General features: G+C 45.7%; 3 protein-coding genes across 3 annotated transcripts in view; 1 reads left to right on the top strand and 2 right to left on the bottom strand.

The window, feature by feature from the left end:
* The window catches only part of LOC109481673 (soma ferritin-like), a 10719-nt gene extending 6044 nt beyond the window's left edge, over positions 1-4675 (bottom strand). The window contains exons 1-5 of the mRNA XM_019784247.1: positions 4409-4675; positions 3566-3699; positions 2716-2811; positions 1242-1400; positions 72-150 (exon numbers count right to left, since the gene is read on the bottom strand). Of these exons, the coding sequence (XP_019639806.1) occupies positions 72-150; positions 1242-1400; positions 2716-2811; positions 3566-3688 (457 nt within the window). The 5' untranslated portion in view covers positions 3689-3699; positions 4409-4675. The remainder of the gene's footprint in view (positions 1-71; positions 151-1241; positions 1401-2715; positions 2812-3565; positions 3700-4408) is intronic.
* A 4242-nt stretch (positions 4676-8917) lies between these two features.
* LOC109481739 lies at positions 8918-12311 on the top strand. The gene is made up of 5 exons (XM_019784331.1): positions 8918-9215; positions 9865-10025; positions 11067-11139; positions 11579-11631; positions 12035-12311. Exons 1-5 carry the CDS (start codon positions 9147-9149, stop codon positions 12195-12197), a joined length of 519 nt encoding a protein of 172 aa, XP_019639890.1. The 5' UTR covers positions 8918-9146; the 3' UTR covers positions 12198-12311.
* Positions 12312-14014: 1703 nt separating this feature from the next.
* The window catches only part of LOC109481671, a 21630-nt gene continuing 12768 nt past the window's right edge, over positions 14015-22876 (bottom strand). Inside the window, exons 9-17 of the mRNA XM_019784246.1 lie at positions 22389-22496; positions 21819-22021; positions 18465-18625; positions 17730-17819; positions 17212-17523; positions 16614-16659; positions 15783-15928; positions 14270-14482; positions 14015-14125 (exon numbers count right to left, since the gene is read on the bottom strand). Of these exons, the coding sequence (XP_019639805.1) occupies positions 14015-14125; positions 14270-14482; positions 15783-15928; positions 16614-16659; positions 17212-17523; positions 17730-17819; positions 18465-18625; positions 21819-22021; positions 22389-22496 (1390 nt within the window). The remainder of the gene's footprint in view (positions 14126-14269; positions 14483-15782; positions 15929-16613; positions 16660-17211; positions 17524-17729; positions 17820-18464; positions 18626-21818; positions 22022-22388; positions 22497-22876) is intronic.

The raw sequence follows: 22876 nt of genomic DNA, 5'->3' as shown, positions 1-22876 counted from the left end.
TGTCCTGCATGGCTTCCAGACCGCTGCCCCACGTGTCCTGAACAACAGACCAGTCATTAATTCTACTCAACATACACACACACATAACGCACACATCTCCCACTCGCCCCACGCGTCCTGCATGGCCTCCAGACCGCTGCCCCACGTGTCCTGAACAACAACCAACAAACGTTAATTAAGGGTTAATGTCCTGCCCCGAGGTGAATATGGTGTGATAAAGCCTTGTCAGTTGCTATAACCACCGATCGCGAATAAAGCCACCAAGTGAGCGCAGCGAACGAGGTGGCTTTATGAGGTTGTTATAGCAACTGACAAGGCTTTATCACACCATATTCACCGAGAAAGGGCGGGGCATTAACGCTATTATCATATAGCTTACGCGATAGCCTATCCAAACTGATGCAGTGAAGAGTGACACAATGTACAATTTACCCCTTGCACATGCTGAATAGAACATAGAATATTGTTCCATCTGGAGTCACCTGAGGTCATTCGGGGTTCACGTTCTATGGCCTTCTATCTGGGTCACAGACAGGGAACAGGTGTTCTTATGGGAGTCACCCGGGGTCATCGGAACACAACTCAAGTTATTTTTGGATTTTTTAGAAGTAGAGCCGTGTTCTATTGGGTCACCTGAGGTCATATACGGGTGATTATTCATTTTGTTTAATGTATGGATTGGGATGAATAAATACCCGATTTTGACTCTATTTGTGACATTACGGCGACATAAAGAATGTGGAATGGAGCCTTCTGATTGGTCAACGTCACCCGGCTATATGATAATAACACATAACTCACACATAACTCACACACATTTCCGCTGCCCCATGTGTCCTGAACAACGGAACAGTTCTGCGTTAATTCTACTCAACGTACACACACACATGACTCACACATCTCCCGCTGCCCCACGTGTCCTGTACAACGGAACAGGTCTGCATTAATTCTACTCAACATAACTGGTTGTAACCCAATGTTGTCCTAAAGAACAATCCTCAGTAACTCTACTTATTAACATAGCGCACAGAGTTCCCGCTGCCCCACCCTTTCCGTATCTAAGCTGCTTTATTCTGCACGTGAAAATCTGAACATCAAGCTCCAGACATACACACCTTATACGCACATACCGCGATACCTTATATAGACATACACACCTTATACGCACATACCGCGATACCTTATATAGGCATACACACCTTGTACGCACATACCGCGATACCTTATATAGACATACACACCTTCTCTGGTTTCTTGAGGTTCTCGTACACGACTCTCCCGCCGCGCTTGTTCTGGTATTCCTCCAGCAGACGGGCGTGCTCCATTTCCTCTTCCGCCTGGTGACGGAAAAACCCGGCAACGCCCTTCAGCGCAATGTCGTCACGGTTAAAGTACGACGCCTGGAGTAAAAAGACAACAACAAAAAACACGTTAGGTGGCGTCACGGTTAGAGTACGGGAAACACAACAAGAACACGTTAGGTGCCGTCACGGTGAGAGTACGGGAAACACAACAAGCACACGTTAGGTGCCGTCACGGTTAGAGTACGGGAAACACAACAAGAACACGTTAGGTGCCGGCACGGTTAGAGTGCGGGAAACACGTTAGGTGCCGTCACGGTTAGAGTACGGGGAACACAACAAGAACACGTTAGTTGCCGGTCACGGTTAGAGTACGGGAAACACGTTAAGGTGCCGGCACGGTTAGAGTACGGAAACACAACAAGAACACGTTAGGTGTCGGCACGGTTAGAGTACGGGAAACACGTTAGGTGCCGGCACGGTTAGAGTACGGGAACACAACAAGAACACGTTAGGTGCCGTCACGGTTAGAGTACGGGAAACACAACAAGAACACGTTAGGTGCCGGCACGGTTAGAGTACGGGAAACACGTTATGCCGGCACGGTTAGAGTACGAGAAACACAACAAGAACACGTTAGGTGCCGTCACGGTTAGAGTACGGGGAACACAACAAGAACACGTTAGGTGCCGACAAGGTTAGAGTACGGGGAACACAACAAGAACACGTTAGGTGCCGGCATGGTTAGAGTACGGGAAACACAACAAAAACACGTTAGGTGGTGTCACGGTTAGAGTGCGGGAAACACGTTAGGTGCCGTCACGGTTAGAGTACGGGAAACACAACAAGCACACGTTAGGTGCCGGCACGGTTAGAGTACGGGAAACACGTTAGGTGGCGTCACGGTTAGAGTACGGGAAACACAACAAGAACACGTTAGGTGCCGGCACGGTTAGAGTACGGGAAACACAACAAGAACACGTTAGGTGCCGTCACGGTTAGAGTACGGGAAACACAACAAGAACACGCTTACTTTGCCGGCACGGTTAGAGTACGGAAAACACAACAAGAACACGTTAGGTGCCGGCACGGTTAGAGTACGGGAAACACGTTAGGTGCCGGCACGGTTAGAGTACGGGAAACACGTTAGGTGCCGGCACGGTTAGAGTACGGGGAACACAGCAAGAACACGTTAGGTGCTTTCTGCTGTCCGGTCCTAATCATAATGTAGAAAACGGCCTCTTCTGATGTTAAGCTCCATTATTGGACCTGCTATATATGGTATTTTAGGTTCGTTTTGTTACCATGGACCTGTAGGTGTAGGGCGATCCGACCGACTGTCGGGCATGTACCTTGGGCGATACTGAATACACCGTGTAGTATTATATGTCTAGGTTAGTTTGCTCCAGCTTACCATGGACCTGTAGGTGTAGCTGGCCGACATCTCCAGGTTGACCTGCTTGTTGATTCCGGCCTCACAGTCCTCGTGGTAATTCTGCTTGGCAAAGTCCTGCAAAATCAACAGATCCCGATTACTATAAAACAACGGACTGAATCATTTTTACTGTCTGTCCATGTTTCCGTCTCTCTCTCTCTCTCTCTCTCTCTCTCTCTGTGTGTGTTTGTGTTTATGTATGTGTGTGAGTGTGTGTGTGTGTGCGTGTGTGTGTGTGTGTGTGTGTGTGAGTGTGTGTGTGTGTGTGAGTATGTGTGTGTGTGTGTGTATGCGTGTGTGTGTGTGTGTTTGCGTGTGCGTGTGCGTGTGTGTGCGTGTGCTTGTGTGTGTGCGTGTGTGTGTGTGCGTGTGTGTATGCGTGTGTGTGTTTGCGTGTGCGTGTGTGTGCGTGTGTGTGTGTGTGTGTGTGTGCGTGTGTGTGTGTGTGCGTGTGTGTGCGTGTGTGTGCGTGTGTGCGTGTGTGTATGCGTGCACGCGCGCGTGTGTCTTCTTGTTTGAGTCTGCATCAGTTATTCCAAATACACAATGCAGTGATTTCTTCCAATGTATTTCAGTGCTGTGGAAGTTGGAGGGTTACAAAGCAGTGTGTTAATGACGATAAAATCCCCAAGTCAAAATATGCTTTATATAACAGCCTTGCGTCTACATATATCTACAGTTCCTGCTACCAAGCCGTGGTCTTATACAATAGACAGTTCATTCCAGTTTTTAGAAGACAAAGATCATATAAAAAGAAATGCCAATGAAACATTCCATAGACAGATGCAGCGTTCCTTCTGTTTTTGCGTACAGAACAGAAACTACTGACGTCATTGTCCCGATCTCCAGCTTCCTCCCTGCTGAGCAGCCATTGGTTGTCGTCCCTCCTGGCTCCCAGGGTGCATTGCAGCACGAGAAGGGCAAAGGTCAGGGTCTTCATCATGGCGTGCATGCCGAGTTCTTCTGTGGTTAGAAGTAACAAAATAAGCAAAGTAATAAACAGGTGTAAAATCATGGTGAGTTCTGCAGCATGATTCTGTTTGCTATCACAACAAATGATAGCCTGAATTAAGTCTCACAAGTCGTGAGGCAGCAGCGGGGTTCAAGTGATAACAACTGACCGGTAAAGCCCACCCGGACCTCTCGGCCTAGCGGTTAGTGAGTTGGGTTCGTGAGCTGGCGGCCCGGGTTAGAAAAGGGTTGGTATACTGGGAGACAGGCAGGAGACTGTAGGACTCGCCCCTTAGTTGCTACAGTTTGGCTTGTAGCTGCTCGTAGCTGCTTCAGAATTTACAGGTATCCCCTAATATAAGACAGGTTTAGATAGACTTCCCCTGAGGAAGGCAATGTTCTTACTATTCTGGTGGAAAAACATAACTTAGTTTTGACTAAACACTTAAAGAATAAACTGTATCATCTTGATTGTTGATATACAACGAGATGAAAATGGACAAACAGACATATCCGCCAAAGCCTGGACCTTGGCCAGTTATTTTCGGCCTAAAATTTACGTGCACTGATTTTGGGTCCACAAATTTACAAAAATCCTGGTTAGTGTGTTTGTCTCCGTGTGTGTGCGAAATACGTATCTAAAAACACGGTTCTACAACAATTCCCCAGCTAAGAAACACGTACCTAGAGGACTATCCGAGCTATTGAAGCAGGTACGTACCAAGCGGTGCCACTTTCCGAGCTGTTGTTTTCCGAGCAGTGATCAGCAGAAAATGTGACTTGTGATCAGGTATTACGCAATCTTACTTAATGGCACCTACCACTTTCCAGGGGGGGGGGTTCCTAACCAATGCATTAGTCTGTTTGTGGACGCACCTGTCCGATCGCTGCGGATTCAATGTAAATATTTCTCTGGTTTTCTACGGAATGAAAACCACTCATGACCATATAAAACAGCACGTACTTGGAGGCGTAAATGTTTCTAGTAAGTTTAGTTCCCCTCCTACTAGTCCTAGCATGCCATGACTTGTTTGAGTCATACCTGAGGTGTGTGTGCATAGCTGATAACAGTGTTTGCCTGATCTTTGTAGTTTGCACATTGCAACAATGACACCACATTCTTCCTGCGCATGCCCACAGACTCTGGCCCTAAAAACAGCACGCAAGGATACCATACGGGCGCATGCGCATATACATGTCACGACTGTGTAGACAAAACGACGATCGTGTTTTAACCACATCAAACAGCCGCAGTGATGAAGGTTAGACTCCCGGTTAACACTGTTTAAGGACAATTCAAACTCCACTGAAAACTGAGATCAGTTCCAGACATTAAAAAGGAAAGATAAATCATAAAGAAGAGTGTAGAATGTCACTCGAAACGGCCGGACACTTTGACTTGTCTTTGAAAACCATCCACGGTATTCAATGACAACAACAACTTATACACAGGTAGATTCATGATTGATTATCAGAAATATAATCAGTTTGACTTGGAACGTCCAGGATTAAACTTTAAGATTTATTGGGCCATGAAAAAGTACAGCAACTGCAAACTATAATCACAAAGTAGAAATACAACATAGATGTTTGGTTTTCCTGTCCTATTTAAATCTTGCTGACGATATCCCTACCCTGAAGTCGGCTGGTACAAGCATGTTTACCGAGAAAACCAGTCTGTCCCTATTGTCGTTACCGAGCAAACCAGTTTGTCCCTATTGTCGGGTTAGTGAAGAGGGCACTGGCCTCCACAGGTCAACGCCTGACAAGGCGGGTATATCCAGGCCCGCAGAGTTACACGTGCGGCACGTACGGCACTGCCCAGGTACAGGCCGCATAGTTACACGTGCGGCACGTACGGCACTGCCCCGGTACAGGCCGCATAGTTACACGTGCGGCACGGACGGCACTGCCCCGGTACAGGCCGCATAGTTACACGTGCGGCACGCACGGCACTGCCCCGGTACAGGCCGCATAGTTACACGTGCGGCACGTACGGCACTGCCCCGGTACAGGCCGCATAGTTACATGCGCGGCACTGCCCCGGTACAGGCCGCATAGTTACACGTGCGGCACGTACGGCACTGCCCCGGTACAGGCCGCATAGTTACACGTACGGCACGTACGGCACTGCCCCGGTACAGGCCGCATAGTTACACGTACGGCACTGCCACATACTAATACTGTAGTCTGCGACCTTGATCCACCCAAGGTGTTTCTTTATTGATATATAACTATAAGGCCCTATAACATCTACAAAATAAAAGATGAACTAAACACAAAAGGTTATAACCGAGTTTTCTTCTTCTGCCCTGCTGCGACACTACACCCGGAAATAGCTGGGCCCGTACAGCTGCATAATGATACTATTGATACCTGGATGCCAGACTATTGATAGCCTGGATGCCAGACTGTTTCCGGGGCCTGCGCTGATCGGGTTTACGGAAAAACCTGGGTGCCTGCCAGGTCAGGCCATGACGTGAATGTGTGGCTGCACATGAAAACGGGACGCAGGTTATTAAAGAATGACATATAGAATGGCATATGTCCTTGCACTGGCACACTAAGAGATTGCCTGGCAGGTGCCATGCCGAGTTTCTGGTTTGTAAGATTTCCAAATAGACACCAAAAGTAATGAGTCATGCATACTAGTCTGGAAATAAATGTTCCTTTAGACCATTTTAGCAGGTCAAAATCAATTATCTCCTTGTTCATACGCAATACGTTAAGGTGACTTGCACGGATGACATAACTTTTATAAACTTAAAACCATTGATTGAGTTTGCCAACTGCATACAACCCTTACTACATGTATATTATGTGATCATTTTTTTGTTACTTCTCAAAGAAATATTGGATTCATCCAACGTTTAATATGCCCTCCTGGATTTACCTACATTGCTGTAACATTTAGAGTACTATCCCAGAAGTTTTTAGACCGCTTTCCACCCCTAAAGAGATAATCTCCAAGCAGATCTACAGTAGAGTTGGATACAGTTTGACAGGCTAAAAGAAAGAGCTTGGGGATTATGGGATAGATGTTGGCATCGTGGCCAATCCTGCCGAATTCTGCATTAGGCGTCAACAGAAACCCCCATGCAGACCCTATGCTCAGCTAGCTTTAGTCGTCGCCAGGAACCCCATGCAGACCCTATGCTCAGCTGGGACATTAGGCGTCGCCAGGAACCCCCATGCAGACCCTATGCTCAGCTAGGACATTAGGCGCCGCCAGAAACCCCATGCAGACCCTATATGCTCAGCTAGGTCATTAGGCGTCGCCAGAAACCCCCATGCAGACCCTATGCTCAGCTAGGACACCCCCCCCCCCGGCAGCCCAGACGGGACGGGTTTTTCCGCACACCCGGTGGGGAGGGGGGTCATATCTGGTTATATTTAGCTCTGATTTAGCCACGTACGCGCACATATCACGCTCCAAGTGCGGTTTACTGCCATGGTTCCAATAAGCTAACAGTCTACTGTAGAATCTCCACCAGACGTTAACGTTAGTGGCTGCAAAACTAAGAGTTTTGTCTCCAACTTTGGTCGTCTGGCAAAATGATTTCCGCTACTCGGCCAATTTACACAAAACTTTCTAGGTATAAAAAGTCTATAGGCGGGAACAACACTACTCTTACCCTATTCCTTGCTATTGATAGGCAACATTATTAGTTATTTGGAACAGTTATTGTATATTATATATAATTTAAATCTTACCTTGGTCCTGGCTGTCACTGCAACCGAGGTCCGTGGAACGGTTTGGTCTGACAGACGCTCGACTCTAGACACCAAAACAACGGGACTGTCCGTTTGTGATAAAGGGGTGGTCCATCGTTGCATGCAGGTGTTTACATGATGTATTATAAACCATTAAAAGTCAAACCCCGAATCTGCTTATAGCTTGGCTAGAATAGTATAATAGAATAGAATAGAATAGAATACTAGTAGAATAGCAGTTACCATGTTTCTCTTAATATATCTGTTTATTTATTTCATACCCACTCTTTATCATGTACAAATATTATAGAAAGAAAGCTAAATAAAGATATTAAGTAGATCGTAAAACTAAAGTTAGCATAATTACATATTTTACATCACTACATTCTGTACCCATTGTCAAAGTTTGAAATTAGAATAAAGAACTCCATTAAAAATCAACTTCTGTATCTGTATAGCCGGTATAACCGCCCTTCGGCGCAACACAGCAGCTTTGCAATACCAAAGTCGCACCCCGAAAGAAATACAAAACGGACGGTCCGTTCCCATCGCCTTGCGTCATCCGGCCCGGAGCTCTGCTGCCGCCCGAAATAGCGACGGTCTCAGTAAACACGTGTCCAGTTACTGCGCTGCAATGTAGGCGGGTGTGTGACATTCGCTCTTCCGGTCAACTTAATTTGCTGTAATTCGCAAAAATGCACTGTCACGGTGGTTTAGGGCAGACGAAGGTACCCGAATTGTAATTCGTAATTGTAAATATTTTTACATTATTGTCAGGAGAACTGCTGATGCAGACCATGATGAGGGCCTGCAAGGGGGGTAGTGATTACGAATTACGCAAAATTTTCGCCGCCTATTACGAATTATGTTAAAGTCTCAGAGCTGATTACGACTGTACGATTTGCGGCTAATGTCCAATTACGAATTACGTTGATTTTTGCGGAGGCTGCCTACGAATTAGAAAGTCTAAAACGGCCTGATTACGCCTTACGAAAAAGGGCTTGCAGGCCCTCCATGATGAGCCGCGGCGATGCAGACTAGGCAGTATAAACAATGCATCATACTTGCAGCCGCTCTTGGCTGCAAAGAGATTTACAAATACAAATAAACCAAACTATATCACTCACGAAGCCTTCGGGTAATAAACTCGGAACAAGTACGTTAAGAATACTCCTTGATTTAAACCTCCTTCATTTGTCCTTGTTCAGAACGGCTTCCGTAAGAAAGACTTCCCATGTAACCCTGCCCGGCTTCAAGCGCATTTAATCTGTTAAAAAACTCTTCAACCGACCAACCCCAAAATAAGTCCCACCCGGCATCAGAAAATGGCATTAGCTTCCACCCAACATCTGCTTGGAGACGCCTGCCAGCACGTGACTGTTTATCATGACGTCACAGGTTTGATGAGGCCCAGCTGTTTACAATGGACACCTGCAGTACCAAAAATAATCGCCTGGTGCGCACCTTGACATGTTTTTACTACTACCCACTTGTTCAAAACACTTCAGCGCGAACGACCAAAGTACAAAGTACATCGCGATACAAACACAATATCTGCGACGTCGTCTAAAATCGGCCACGTTCGCAAAACTTTACAGACTGGCTGAAACCTGAGCGCCCTGCCGTATCTATAGATCTGACAGCTTCAGATATCTGCCCGTCCTGCCGTATAAACCTGTCCGTCGTGCCGTGTAGATAATCTGTCCGTCTGTCCGTCGTGCCGTGTAAAGCCGAGAGCTGCCGACATGAAGGTCCTGCTGGGAATCTGCGCCGCTCTGCTGCTGGTGACGGTGGAGGGGATACTGCTGCCCAGGGTAGGGCTGATACGCGGTATATGGGAGGCTGATACGTCGTATATGGGTACCTGATACGTAGCGTATGGGTACCTGATACGTAGTGCATGCATGGTGTTTGATACCGATACGTATATGGGGTTTGATACGCCACATTTGAGGGAATAATACGCCGTAAGTGAGATGTAATACACCTTGTATGAGGAGTTGACGTGCCGTATACGGGGTCTGATATGCCGTATATATTTGGGATATATACTCCGTATATGAGGGCCCGATATGTCGGCTATTTCTTTGACTTAGCTACTAGTACAGCTATGGTACGTACATGTACATGTATAGCGAGCTACAAAAAAGTAACGTTTCAAACTCGATCGAGAGAATGAGTAGGAATCTTGGGTTTTAATCCTGGGCATACGGATATGATTTTATGATTCAGAACATCTAATCAATTTCCCTGGAGTAAGACACTCGGGGTTGCCGGGAGGATCTCGAGTTTTTGGCCAGCTGCAGAGAAAGTTGTTCGGTAACATGGAAATGTACGTATAAAGAGGAAACCTGGCGACTTGTCAGTAGAAATGTACGGGAGCCCATTGTGTTTTTTTCCCGGCGTATGGATACAATAATGTCAGAGAGAAACCCTAACGGGGACTATTTTCTGCCGGCGTAGGAGTACTGTGAGTACACGGAGTGCGAGCCGCTGGACCGCGCATGCGTGCCGTTACGTCACACCAACCCGTACGAGTGCTGCCCGGTTTGCGGCACCCAGGATGACGTCACCGCCCGCACCCTGCAGGTTTCCCAGACCTGCCCCTGCGGAGGGATCGATAGGTGGGTAAACAGGTCACCGGCGGGTCGATATCCTTCCGCCTTTGCAAGCAATAACATCCGCCCAGAACAGCTGGTTTGGCCCTGTTCAGACGAAAGCGTTGGAACCGCGTATCTGGTGAATCGCATTCTTCACATCTGCTCCAAGTGTCGCACGTTCCTCCGGAGTCGTGCCCAAGCACGATTCGCCTAATGTTATTGCTGTTATAAAACTAATATTATTGCTGTTTGATGAAAAGGCGCAAGGTGTCGTCGTATCAATGTCAGAGGTCAAGGACCCGCTTGCTGTTGCCCCACTCCCAGCGTATCTTGGCTGAATGCCAACATGGTCCCGCCAGAGGCGGTGAAGCTCGTCCTAGAACGGACACATTATCCGGTCATAACTGCTCTTTAAGTTAATGTCTTGTAGATTTTCGTATTTCATATAAAAAAGAAAATGTGTTTTGTGTTTTGTTGTTGCAGGTGTGCTGACAGGTGTTTTATGTTGCAGGTGCGCCGAGGGTCTGCAGTGTGTGCGCTGTTTCCGCGCTGATACGGAGGGAACCTGCCAGACTGATGACAGGTGTTTTGTGTTGCAGGTGTGCTGACAGGTGTTTTTGTGTTGCCCCAGGTGTGCTTACAGGTGTTTTGTGTTGTTGCAGGTGTGCTGACAGGTGTTTTGTGTTGCAGGTGTGCTGACAGGTGTTTTGTGTTGTTGCAGGTGTGCTGACAGGTGTTTTGTGTTGCAGGTGTGCTGACGGGTGTTTTGTGTTGCAGGTGTGCTGACAGGTGTTTTGTGTTGCAGTTGTGCTGACAGGTGTTTTGTGTTGTTGCAGGTGTGCTGAGAGGTGTTTGTGTTGCAGGTGTGCTGACAGGTGTTTTGTGTTGTTGCATGTGTGCTGACAGGTGTTTTGTGTTGCAGGTGTGCTGACAGGTGGTTTGTGTTGTTGCAGGTGTGCTGACAGGTGTTTTGTGTTGCATGTTTGCTGAAAAGTGTTTTGTGTTGCAGGTGTGCTGACAGGTGGTTTGTGTTGCAGGTGTGCTGACAGGTGTTTTATGTTGCAGGTGCGCCGAGGGTCTGCAGTGTGTCCGCTGTTTCCGCGCTGACATGGAGGGAACCTGCCAGACGGATGACAGGGTAAGGCTAGCACGAATGTCGTTTGACCTGGTAAAGTCCAAATCACCGCAAAACTAGCCTCTTTCGCAAACTTGGGGGGCACGGCGTTTTTTTCGGTGAGCGACGCGAGTTATTTCGCGGAGGCACGATTTTGCCGCCGGGGGAGTTTTGCCTGGGTCAGACGGTTTCTGTGCAAAATCCTTCCCCCGCCTCTTCCAAGCAAAACTCCCCCGGCGGCAAAATCGTCCCTGCGCGAAATAACTCGCGTCGGTCACCGAAAATAACGCCGTGCCTTACAAGTCTGCGAAAGAGGCTACCGTAAAAACTATTCTGCAAATCCCTCCGAGGTACTAGTAACTTACAGGTTGCGGTATAGGCGCGATGGCAGTACGTTAGCTGCATGCACCTTAAAAGAAATGTGCATTTTGTTTCTAGTCGTTGCCTTTTTTCTTACCTACAGTCCAGCGGCGTTTACTACAGCATCTACCAGCAGATCCAGGGCTACTGGGGACAGTACGTATTCACTTCTGTCTGGGGGAGGGATATAGGGTGGGGACAGTACGTATTCACTTCTGTCTGGGGGAGGGATATAGGGTGGGGACAGTACGTATGTACTTCTGTCTGCGGGTGGGATAAAGGGTGAGGACAGTACGTATTCACTTCTGTCCGGGGGAGGGATATAGGGAGGGGACAGTACGTATTCACTTCTGTCTGGGGGTGGGATATAGGGAGGGGACAGTACGTATTCATTTCTGTCTGGGCGTGGAATTAAGGCTCTTTCTGTACGCTCTCTTTACAATTGCTAAGGTTTTGACCTCCATGTTCACCAAGGGAATAATGTTAGATTGTTAGTTTGTTAGTTACGTTGTTAGTTTGTTTGTTAGTTACTTTGTTTAATGAGTAATGCATCCCATAGACTCACCGACTGGGCCTCCGCCACCTACAATGACGTCATCGCCAAGGCACCTGGTTGGTGGGAGTCAGCTTCGACCCGCGTCTCTGATTGGCTGGACACCGCCTCCACTAAGGTCTCTGATTGGTCAACCTCCGTCAGCGACTGGGTCAGCAGCTGGTGGTGACCTGACCGCATCCACACGCAAAAAAGCCTGGACACAAACCTTCTTGTTTGTAAATGATTCATTCAAAATCCCATGAAAAGTAAAATAATGTCGAAATAAACTCGCGCAAACGTATTAAGGAGCCTTGTATGTTTTTTCAACATATTACATGACATATAGACACACAAAATATATTGACACACGTACTCGAGAGCGCACATGCACTAATGTACACAAACACACGCAAACACACACACACAAACACACACAAACACATACACACACACACACACTCTCTCTCTCTCTCTCACACACACACATACATGCTTGGTTCTTTTTGTTCAATTTGCATTTTTTATTGCACTGGTCATGATAGGTTCCCGTGCCCTGGTGTTGGCGTCCTTGAGAAGTTTTTTTTTTCAACCTTTACTCAAAACGTACAGAAAGTACACTCTTCGGTCTGAGTTCAGAAAGGGGAGGTAGCTTTGTTCCTGACAAACGTTCAAGGGGAGGTAGCTTTGCGAATGGTAAAAGTTCAAGGGGAGGTAGCTTTGTTTGCATCTGATAAAATGTCCATTACATTAAAACATTGCGTCTGCGCCGCCTAGCGGGTCCGGCGGACCTGCCTACGGCTCCCAGGAGGGGTACAGAAAGGTGATATTGTTCTGTGGCCCTCTAGCGACTGTCTGAGGTACTGCCTACTGCCTACGGCTCCCAGTAGGGGTTGAGAAAGGTGATATTGTTCTGTGGCCCCCTAGCGGCTGTCTGGCGGACCTGCCTACGGCTCCCAGGAGGGGTACAGAAAGGTGATATTGTTCTGTGGCCCCCTAGCGACTGTCTGAGGTACTGCCTACTGCCTACGGCTCCCAGTAGGGGTTGAGAAAGGTGATATTGTTCTGTGGCCCCCTAGCGGCTGTCTGAGGTACTGCCTATGGCTCCCAGGAGGGGTACAGAAAGGTGATATATATTTTTTTAATTCATTCACTTGAAAAAAGGATACAGGACATGGTGGTGCCTCCCTCAAGTGGAAAGCACTTATGTTGACGGCGCCACTAAATAAATACATATAATAAAGAAAAGAAACAATCGCAACTTTAGGACTGGCAAAAAACAGTAAATACAAGAAATTCAACAGCGCAGGTCCGGTTCCCCTCCCAATGATAAATGATGGCTAACAGGACACAGTACATAAATAACGAAGGGGGAAATTTAAATCTTTTAAAAACGTTCTGATGTGGTGATGAAGTTTTGGGTAAGTGATAATATATTGGGTGATATTGTTCAGTGGCCCCCTAGCGGCTGTCCGAGGTAACTGCCTATGGGTTCCAGGAGGGGTAAAGGAAGGTGATGTTGTTCTGTGGCCCCCTAGCGGCTGTCCGAGGTACCGCCTATGGGTCCCAGGAGGGATAGAGAAAAGTGATGTTGTTGTGCCGCGCCCAGCGCGCGAAAACAGTTTTCTCCGTGACCAGACGGTGCCCGCCATGGCGACTGTTCTGCTGGGATCTGTAGTAACCGCACTCTGTCAGGGAACCCGGGCCGGAGAAGTAGTGATACAGCGTCTGGTCGGCAGGGTGGGTTCTGCACGGGAAAACCGAGATAAAAGGATCATAATGTGTGTCAACTGTCACCGCTGCATAACTAACATGATTAGGATCAGTGCCATCAACTAATTAAATACCACGGATAAAAACGGCGCCATGGCAGCATAGCTAACTTAGAACGTCTCTTCTGTAAATTACAACAGAATAAATCTAGAATGAAACAAGTGTAGTTTTATAAGATTATTTCCAGGAGCAACCATAAAACTACTTAACACCTTTTAAACTGTTTAATACCACTTACCTGCAGTAGTCCTCACTGATCATGCCGTACACTTTGATGACGTCACATATATCCATGGCAACCAGCATGGTGAACCAACCCGTGCTCAGCCAGGCCCCGGATTTTTTTCCTGGGAGAAAGATTTAAAAACTATGTTTAGATGTTCTTTGGATCACACAAACGACGGTTTGTACATATTGTGGTGTAATCATGTATTGGTTATTCCCGCCACTTTCTGAACATAAGTCTGTAGAATATTAGTCTCTAACCCACCTTGGAAGTCCGGTCTCCGTCTCAAACACCCTGTCGGCGTACTGAATCCTGTCTTCCGTCAGTTTGTAAACCTCCAGCTCAGGGTAGCTGGCTTGTAATCTCTCCAGTTTCCGGTAGGCCTTTCCTTTCGCTGTGTCCATGTCGCGTGGAGGCCCCCAACCCAGCAACGTGGAGTTTCCCGCGTAGGAAAACAGAGTAGTTTTGTCGGGGACCTACAGGGGAAAGGCATGGAATCATAGATCACCTACAGGGGAAGGCGTGAGATCACATATCACCTACAGGGGAAGGCGTGAGATCACAAATCACCTACAGGGGAAGGCGTGGGATCACAGATCACCTACAGGGGAAGGCATGAGATCACAGATCACCTGCAGGGGAAGCGTGAGATCACAGATCACCTACAGTTGTGAGATCACAGATCACCTACAGTTGTGAGATCACAGATCAGCTACAGTTGTGAGATCACAGATCACCTACAGGGGAAGGCATGAGATCACAGATCACCTACAGGGGAATTGTGAGATCACAGATCACCTACAGGGGAATAGTGAGATCACAGATCACCTACAGGGGAAGTTGTGAGATCACAGATCACCTAGAGGGGAAGTGTGAGATCACAGATCACCTACAGGGGAAGGCATGAGATCACAAATCACCTACAGGGAAAGGCGTGAGATCGCAGATCACAGATCACCTAGAGGGGGAGGCGTGAGATCACAGATCACCTACAGGGAAGGCATGAGATCACAGATCACCTACAGAGAAGGCATGAGATCACAGATCACCTACAGGGGAAGGCGTGAGATCACAGATCCCCTACAGGGGAAGGCATGGGATCACAGATCCCCTAGAGGGGAAGGCATGGGATCACAGATCACCTACAGGGGAAGGCGTGAGATCACAGATCACCTACAGGGGAAGTTGTGAGATCACAGATCACCTACAGGGGAAGCGTGAGATCACAGATCCCCTACAGGGGAAGGCATATGATCACAGATCCCCTACATGGGAAGTTGTGAGATCACAGATCCCCTACAGGGGAAGTTGTGAGATCACAGATCACCTACAGTTGTGAGATCACAGATCACCTACAAGGGAAGGCGTGAGATCACAGATGACCTACAGGGGAAGGCGTGAGATCACAGATCACCTACAGGGGAAGTTGTGAGATCACAGATCACCTACAGGGGAAGTTGTGAGATCACAGATCACCTACAGTTGTGAGATCACAGATCACCTACAGTTGTGAGATCACCGATCACCTACAGGGGAAGTTGTGAGATCACAGATCACCTACAGTTGTGAGATCACAGATCACCTACAAGGGAAGGCGTGAGATCACAGATCACCTACAAGGGAAGGCGTGAGATCACAGATCACCTACAGGGGAAGGCCTGAGAGTTGGAAGGTAGTGATGGTTTGTTGATGTTCGGAACAGTCATGACTGAGAGTTGAAGTGCACGTGATGGTTGGTGGTTTGTTAGGAAGAGGTAACGAAATGTGGATACAGACCAGGTAGATAGACTTGAAACACATGACGCGCAGGGTGGTTTTTCTCTCGACATGCTCTTCGAACCCGATAGCGGGAGCCTCGTTCATCCTGATGACGCAATCGGCCTGTTCGATCTCGTTCCCAGCCTTGTAGTACAGCAGCTGCCCTAATATGGGCAACCGGAAAACGCTCGAGTCAGTGAAGAAAAAATAGGTAGTGACCTCTTTTGATGAATGAATGAATGAATGGATGAATGGATGAATGGATGAATGGATGAATGGATGAATGGATGAAAGGATGAATGAATGGATGAATGGATGAATGGATGAAAGGATGAATGGATAAAAGGATAAATGGATGAATGGATGAAAGGATGAATGAATGGATGAATGGATGGATGAAAGGATGAATGGATGAAAGGATGAAAGGATGAATGGATGAAAGGATGAATGGATGAATGGATGAATGGATGAAAGGATGAATGAATGGATGAATGGATGAATGGATGAATGGATGAATGGATGAAAGGATGAATGAATGGATGAATGGATGAATGGATGAATGAATGAAAGGATGAATGGATGAATGGATGAACTGTTTTTTTATTTACAACACATCCTTACATTGCTGAATTTGGCCATAATACACATTAAAATTTATTAAGAATGGTCCAGCAACTTGACAATAAAAGGTTAAACAATATTCTTAAACCAAGACATTTGGGACGGGAGAAATGTTACACTATGCTTCGTTCGTCTCTTCTCTGCTATAAGTAGATTTTTCCTTACACTCGTGTGAATATAATAGAACAGAATAGAACAGATTCCGTATGTCTGATTCCATGTGCTTACCCGAACTCGACACCAGGGCACAGACACCACAATGAAGATCCAGTTGCTGAGAAGATATGGAAAACAAACACAGGAAGTTATAATCTGTTAGAGGTTTACGTTTGATGTTACTGTGTAAGTTTGCATAAAGCCTACAAAATAAAACCAACAAACACGGTTTGTTCCTTACCTTTCATGTGGGAAAAATTGTCCCCATGTAAATTTTTCGTAATTAGAAACAACTAAATGATTTCGTTCGGCCCACAAACCACGTGACCGCTCCCCCACGTGACCTTCGAACTTTCTCAGTTTGTTCTGTTTTTGGGGGGAGACGGTTCATGTTTCGGTCCGCTCCGTTTGAATTTCGACCCACCACCTCCCCATCACCACCTTAGCTATAGTGATAATATATATACTGGTACGAGGTTAACTGTGGATAGTTGATATATGGTTACTAGTACTTGAATGTTCTTTGAACTTACTGAATGGCGTTTTTTTCTTTGGAAAGCAATTAAACTTTCCCATTTCAGGCCACTGCTGCGTGTCTTATCTTGATTGATAGATAATTCTATCGCGTATTCTGTTCTCTATTAAATGTACAATAAACAAGGTTACTGACCTTTGAGTCGTCTGGCACTCCGACATATCCTCTGAGCGGGTCGGCAAGATCAAAGGCCACCGGTCCGGATTGCTGCTTGTGGGAAGACGGATTCTCCGTCATATTCCGGAGCGCAGTATCAAGTTTCACAGGATGTGAGTGATCCGGTACAGGAAACGGAGTTTCCGGATGTATGTGTGAGGTAGGTTCCGGTTTGCCTACGTGACCGGGAGAATCCGGAAAATCCGGACCGGAAAACGGAATCTTTGTAAATTTGCTCGCGTCTTTCTGTCTTTCCATTAGGTTTGGCGGGGGAAAGGTCATTGGAACAGTCTAAAACGGATGGAAAAGGGGGTTAATCAAAGTTATACATCCCTATAATACTGAACATAAAATCTGCGACCTTTACCAAATCATATTCATTTGTTTGTGCATATATGTTGCCTATTGTAACTACGAAGAAAAACATCAGAACATGTCTTTACTTTTTTCAGGATACATCTTATAAATAAGATAGTCCGGTAAAACAGTCTGCTCACCCTGCTGCGAAAAACGCTGCTTCTGTCCGCCACGAGCAGGATCAAGCCGAGGCCGGACAGGGACGCGACGAGCCACACGCGCCGCGGGACCTGCGGAAACAAAATGACTAGTAAACTGGTGGACGTCCCAACAACTAAGTACCTAATACCAGCCCTGAGGAGAACAAGAAATAACCACGCCTTCAAGTACCAGAGTTATCAACCAAGGATTGAGGTGTTAAAGAATTCATTCTTTCCTAGAACTATCGCAGAGTGGAACTCGCTGTCACCAAGTACAGTAGGGACATTGTCATTATAGCTTTAAACAATGTCTAGAGTTAGAAGTTCAAGGGTTAGGTGTAACAAGTCGATCGGTGTAATATAGCCAGCTGCCGCCGCGCCGCGAGCCTGCAAAGTCTTGACTCTAAACATGTAATTACCAACACATTGAACTTTCATAATAGTTGGGATACGTGTTGACCTGGATATGTTAAACCTTATTATTTATTTAATAACAGTAACATTGAATCATGAGTAGATTTAATTGGCGTCAACAGCCGGGTAGGACGTCCGTCTAGCTGAATTATGTTAAACGTGTGTGAAAGAAAATACGTGCGATTACATAAATATTGAGAGATACTTTTTCTTTAATTCATCTGGTGAATTTCAAATCTTCAACGCTGGAATTTGTGACAAAACACAAATTGTAGAAGTATTTAACCCAAACTATTAAAATAGTCTTTCTCATATACTTACCCTTGACAGTGACATTGATATTCCAAATCTTCGTTCCTTGGAAAAGTACATGTTCTCCGTGTGTCTTGGTTTACCGTGAATGTTTAGAACCTTATGACGTGTTGTTATGTGCGTGACGTCACTATGACTTTCCCATCCGAGGTTCCAGGTCAAACTGGAGGCTCTGAAAGGGTATAATCGTGTTTTAGTAAGAAATGACGCGGTAGCCGGTAGTGTTTTATGCATGGTTGAATTTGTCTTGCAACGAGGGTTATAATGAGATATCAGACATCGACTAAGACGTCTGTGTTGGTGTGTGTTAGAGTGTCCCGCGTCAGTACTGGGTACTGATTATGCGTGTTTAACCGCGCCGTGTCCACACTTTCCCAGCTAATCAATGACTAGTACAAACAAAGTATTAGGTACACACGCAGGGGAAAAGGGACATGTTTTTGTCTAAGATTTTCACGTAACCAATAACATACTCTCACTGGACTAACTCTTCGACTTACTTATTAAGAATATACGTTTATTACTTATTGTTTAAGAATATACTGTAGTGTTTTAGACCGCTTGTTTAAGGATATGCGATGAGTAATGTTTTAATCTTATTGTTTAGGGATGAACAATGTTTTCTACACGCAAAGTGGGCCATGCCTTTTGTTTGTTAACTGGTTTTTAGCCAGACAAAACAAACCATTTAAAATGACCGAAAAAAACATTTTGCACCATAAGGCAGGTAAACTTCATAAGAAATTCCCATTTCCTTATGACACGTTGGTCCTTCGGTTTAGATTTAAGTGCGCCGGAAGGGCGACTGGCCTGAGGCTGTTTTGCCGTGTGTTTTATGTGTTTGTGTTAATTAATGTGTTTGCCGTTAAGCAGAGCGGCCTTTGGGCGACTGGTCAGCGACCTTTGGTAACTGTACATGGAGGAACTATGATGTTAATGCCTTTACCAAACACATGCACTTCTTCATTAAAGAGTCATGCAAAAAGACGACACACGCACATCCTGCTGTACACTGGATAAAACTATGTACACCCAGATGATTTCAACTCCAGTCCAAGCCAATGAAACACGTTTTCGTAAAAATACATTTAACTTTGGAATAGATTTATGACAGCATGCATATATTACAGCACTTTTACACCAGTCCTTACATAAAACTACCCTCCCCCCCCACACACACACACACAACAAAAAAAGAAGTTAAGAATAAGAAAAACAATGTTGATGAAGACTCCCACCTGTATGCTCCCGTGAGATCGCCATGTTGTCAACACGTGTCCTCAACTTTGACCTATGTTCGATTCTTTTCAGAGTGGTTTCAAACAAGGAGGTTTCCCCGTCCGTTAGAACACTGTTCTTGGATCGAGGGGACGATGGCATTGATTTAAAAGGACGTGTTGGTGGTTCCAAACGAGTACATAGTTTAACACCCACAATAAGTACTCATGCCAAACCGAGCACATGTACAGAGCAAAGGTGAGACTTTGTGACAAGAGCATTCACCTATCAAACATTAATGAATCGTCCCTCACTCACTGCGTCGAGCTCACTCCAAGTCTCCCCCATGGCTGTCTTTTCTTTTCATTTCTCTCTATCCTCATCGCAGCAGGCAGTTGACTTAGAGTCATTCCACTGCCAGCTTCTAATTGCTTTATGTAAGTCAAACGCGGTCTTCCGCGGCTTCTGTTTCCATGATTCGGGTTCCACAGTAAGAGTTTGTGTACTACCTCATCCTTTCCCCTCTAACAGCGGCGTACAAAACGTAGTCTCCTTTGCCGTATTGTTTTAGTAACCGGCGTAATGTTCTTTGTGTCCATAAGATGTTTAAGACATTTCTCATCATTCTATAGTATGAGCCATTCAACCTTCTCCCCTGTGTTTTTGTGAGTGTCCAACACTCTAAGTCACTCTTAGTCCAATGACTCTTACTAGTATCTAGTAATTACAATAAGTGCATACAAGAAATGTAACGTTATTTCACATGCATATATGTATATAATGTCGATTTCAACTTTTTACAATGGAAACAGCACACCACATCCCGTCTTTTGAGTACGCCGTGTTTTTTATTATAGATATATGTACAAATGATAAAAGGATAAAGACATTAAACAACTGGAATTCCGAGATCTCATACCTCCATGAAATATGATCTTGATATGTAAATGTAAATTTCTTCTTTAATTGTGCAAATGACCTCTGCATTAACATGATATATGCATCGTGATGTACATGTATGTAAGTAGTATAATGTAAAACACTGTAATTATAGAATTTCCTCATTAACTATGCAAATTAAGTCCTCATTTGCATAATTTGCATTTAATTATGTACATCTCTCTCTCAGCTACCTACACAACAAAAATAATGAAAATTTGTTGTTCCTGTCTGGACTTTTCGCATTAATTATGCAAATTGGGTCTCATTTGCATAATTAGTATCTGTTAAAGTTCCGCCTGCCATAGGTTACATGCCATTACATGTATGTAAGTTGTATAATGTAAAACACTGTAATTATAGAAGTTCCTCATTAATTATGCAAATTAGGTCCTCATTTGCATAATTTGCATTTAATTATGTACATCTCTCTCTCAGCTACCTACACACCAAATATAATGAAAATATGTTGTTCCTGTCTGGACTTATTGGCTTTTAAACATTTCGCCAGAAAGTGCCCTGCAGTTCCAGAACAAGCCGCTAGGGGGCCCAAACTCATATGACTTCTTTCCAAGCGCGAGAGCTACCTTCCATCAAAATTTCATGACCCTAGCATGTCCAGATCGCGAGATATCAAAACCGGAAGTTGCGCTGCAGTACCAAGGGAAGCCACTAGGGGGACCAAAATCTAATCATTTCCAGTTTTCGTCACACCCTACCAACACACCAAGTATGAAACCAATCCATCCAGGCGTTATTGAGTTATCTTGTTGACCAACAGACGGACGGACGGACAGACGGACAGACGGACGGACAGATAAACGCAACTGAAAATATAACCTCCATGACACATTTCATGGAGGTAATCATATGGTAACATTTAAACATTCACAAAAGTAGCCAGACAACAGGCGTGCTCATACGGCTATTATCTAACCACCTGGTGACAAAGGTGACGTAACGTGACCCCCCCCCCCTGTGCTGTGGATTTCTCTACGGGAGCATCATGTATATTTTCAATGACAATGTTATGTGTGAGAAGGAGTCAGAACATTTCCAATATGAGGAATACGAGAAAATGCTGAGGTGCGCCAAACATTGCGCTTGTCATTCTTATGGTTGCAGTTGGATGCCGCCTAGCGACTGTCATGATTATCCCTGCAGTTCGTTAGCGAGATGAAACGCCGCCTAGCGACTGTGATTATTATGGACTCCAAGCCGGGTAGAGAAACGTGATGTTATGAATAGGCGCCCAGCGCGAGAAAATGGACTTCTCCGTGAAGTAGCGGTGCGCGCCGTTCGCAATTCTCTGGTTCCTCCGGTAAAAGTCGCACTCCTTAGTCTGAGGTCCCAGCCACTTCAGGACGCTCTCATAGTAGTGGTACCGAGTCGTGTCGTTAGGGTGAGACCTGTGAAACAAGCGTACAAGAACAGTTTATAATATCAGAATTCGTGTTGGTGTTGTCAGCGATGACTACATCAGATGGTCCCAATTCAAATTGTCGTCCTTACATTGCTATAAGCTGAAGTAAACGTGTTACATGTTTTTACAATATTGTATGCTGCACTTGGACTACGATATATCGATTATGAAATATCTTTATCAGTTTTCTTGTTTATCCTTACAATTTTAAAGCAAAGGTGCATTGAAATAATTATGTTTCGGCGACCTTTAAACTTAGTAATAATACATGAGACCAGGAGGACTACGTCTGGTAATTTTGCTACATCTGAAAATATGATGTTTGATGGAGACTTTAGAGGCGTGCTTCTTACTTGCAATAGTCCTCGCTGCTCAGTCCGTACACTTTGATGACGTCACACATCTCCATGGCAACTAGCATGGTGAACCAACCAGTGCTGAGCCACGTGCCGGAAGCCGCTCTGTGGAAAACAACAGTTTCACTCACTACAACGTGTTGTACATGATATTATCACAGCCAGGTTATTCTGATGGATACACAGATTCCATCACACATATAGCCACACACACACGCGCGCGCGCGCAAACACATACACACACACATACACACACACACACACACACACACACACAACAACACACAACACACACACACACACAACACACACACAACGACGACACCGAAACAACACACAAACAACACACACAACACACACACACACAACACACACACACACATACACACACACACAACACACACACACACACTCACACACACACTCACACACAGACACACACACACACAGACCACACACAGACCCACACAAACACACACACACAC

The sequence above is a fragment of the Branchiostoma belcheri genome, unplaced genomic scaffold, assembly GCF_001625305.1.
Source record: "Branchiostoma belcheri isolate BF01 breed outbred unplaced genomic scaffold, Haploidv18h27 scaffold57, whole genome shotgun sequence".
NCBI classification, from domain to species: Eukaryota; Metazoa; Chordata; class Leptocardii; order Amphioxiformes; family Branchiostomatidae; genus Branchiostoma; species Branchiostoma belcheri.
This window is presented reverse-complemented; position numbering and strand designations above follow the sequence as displayed.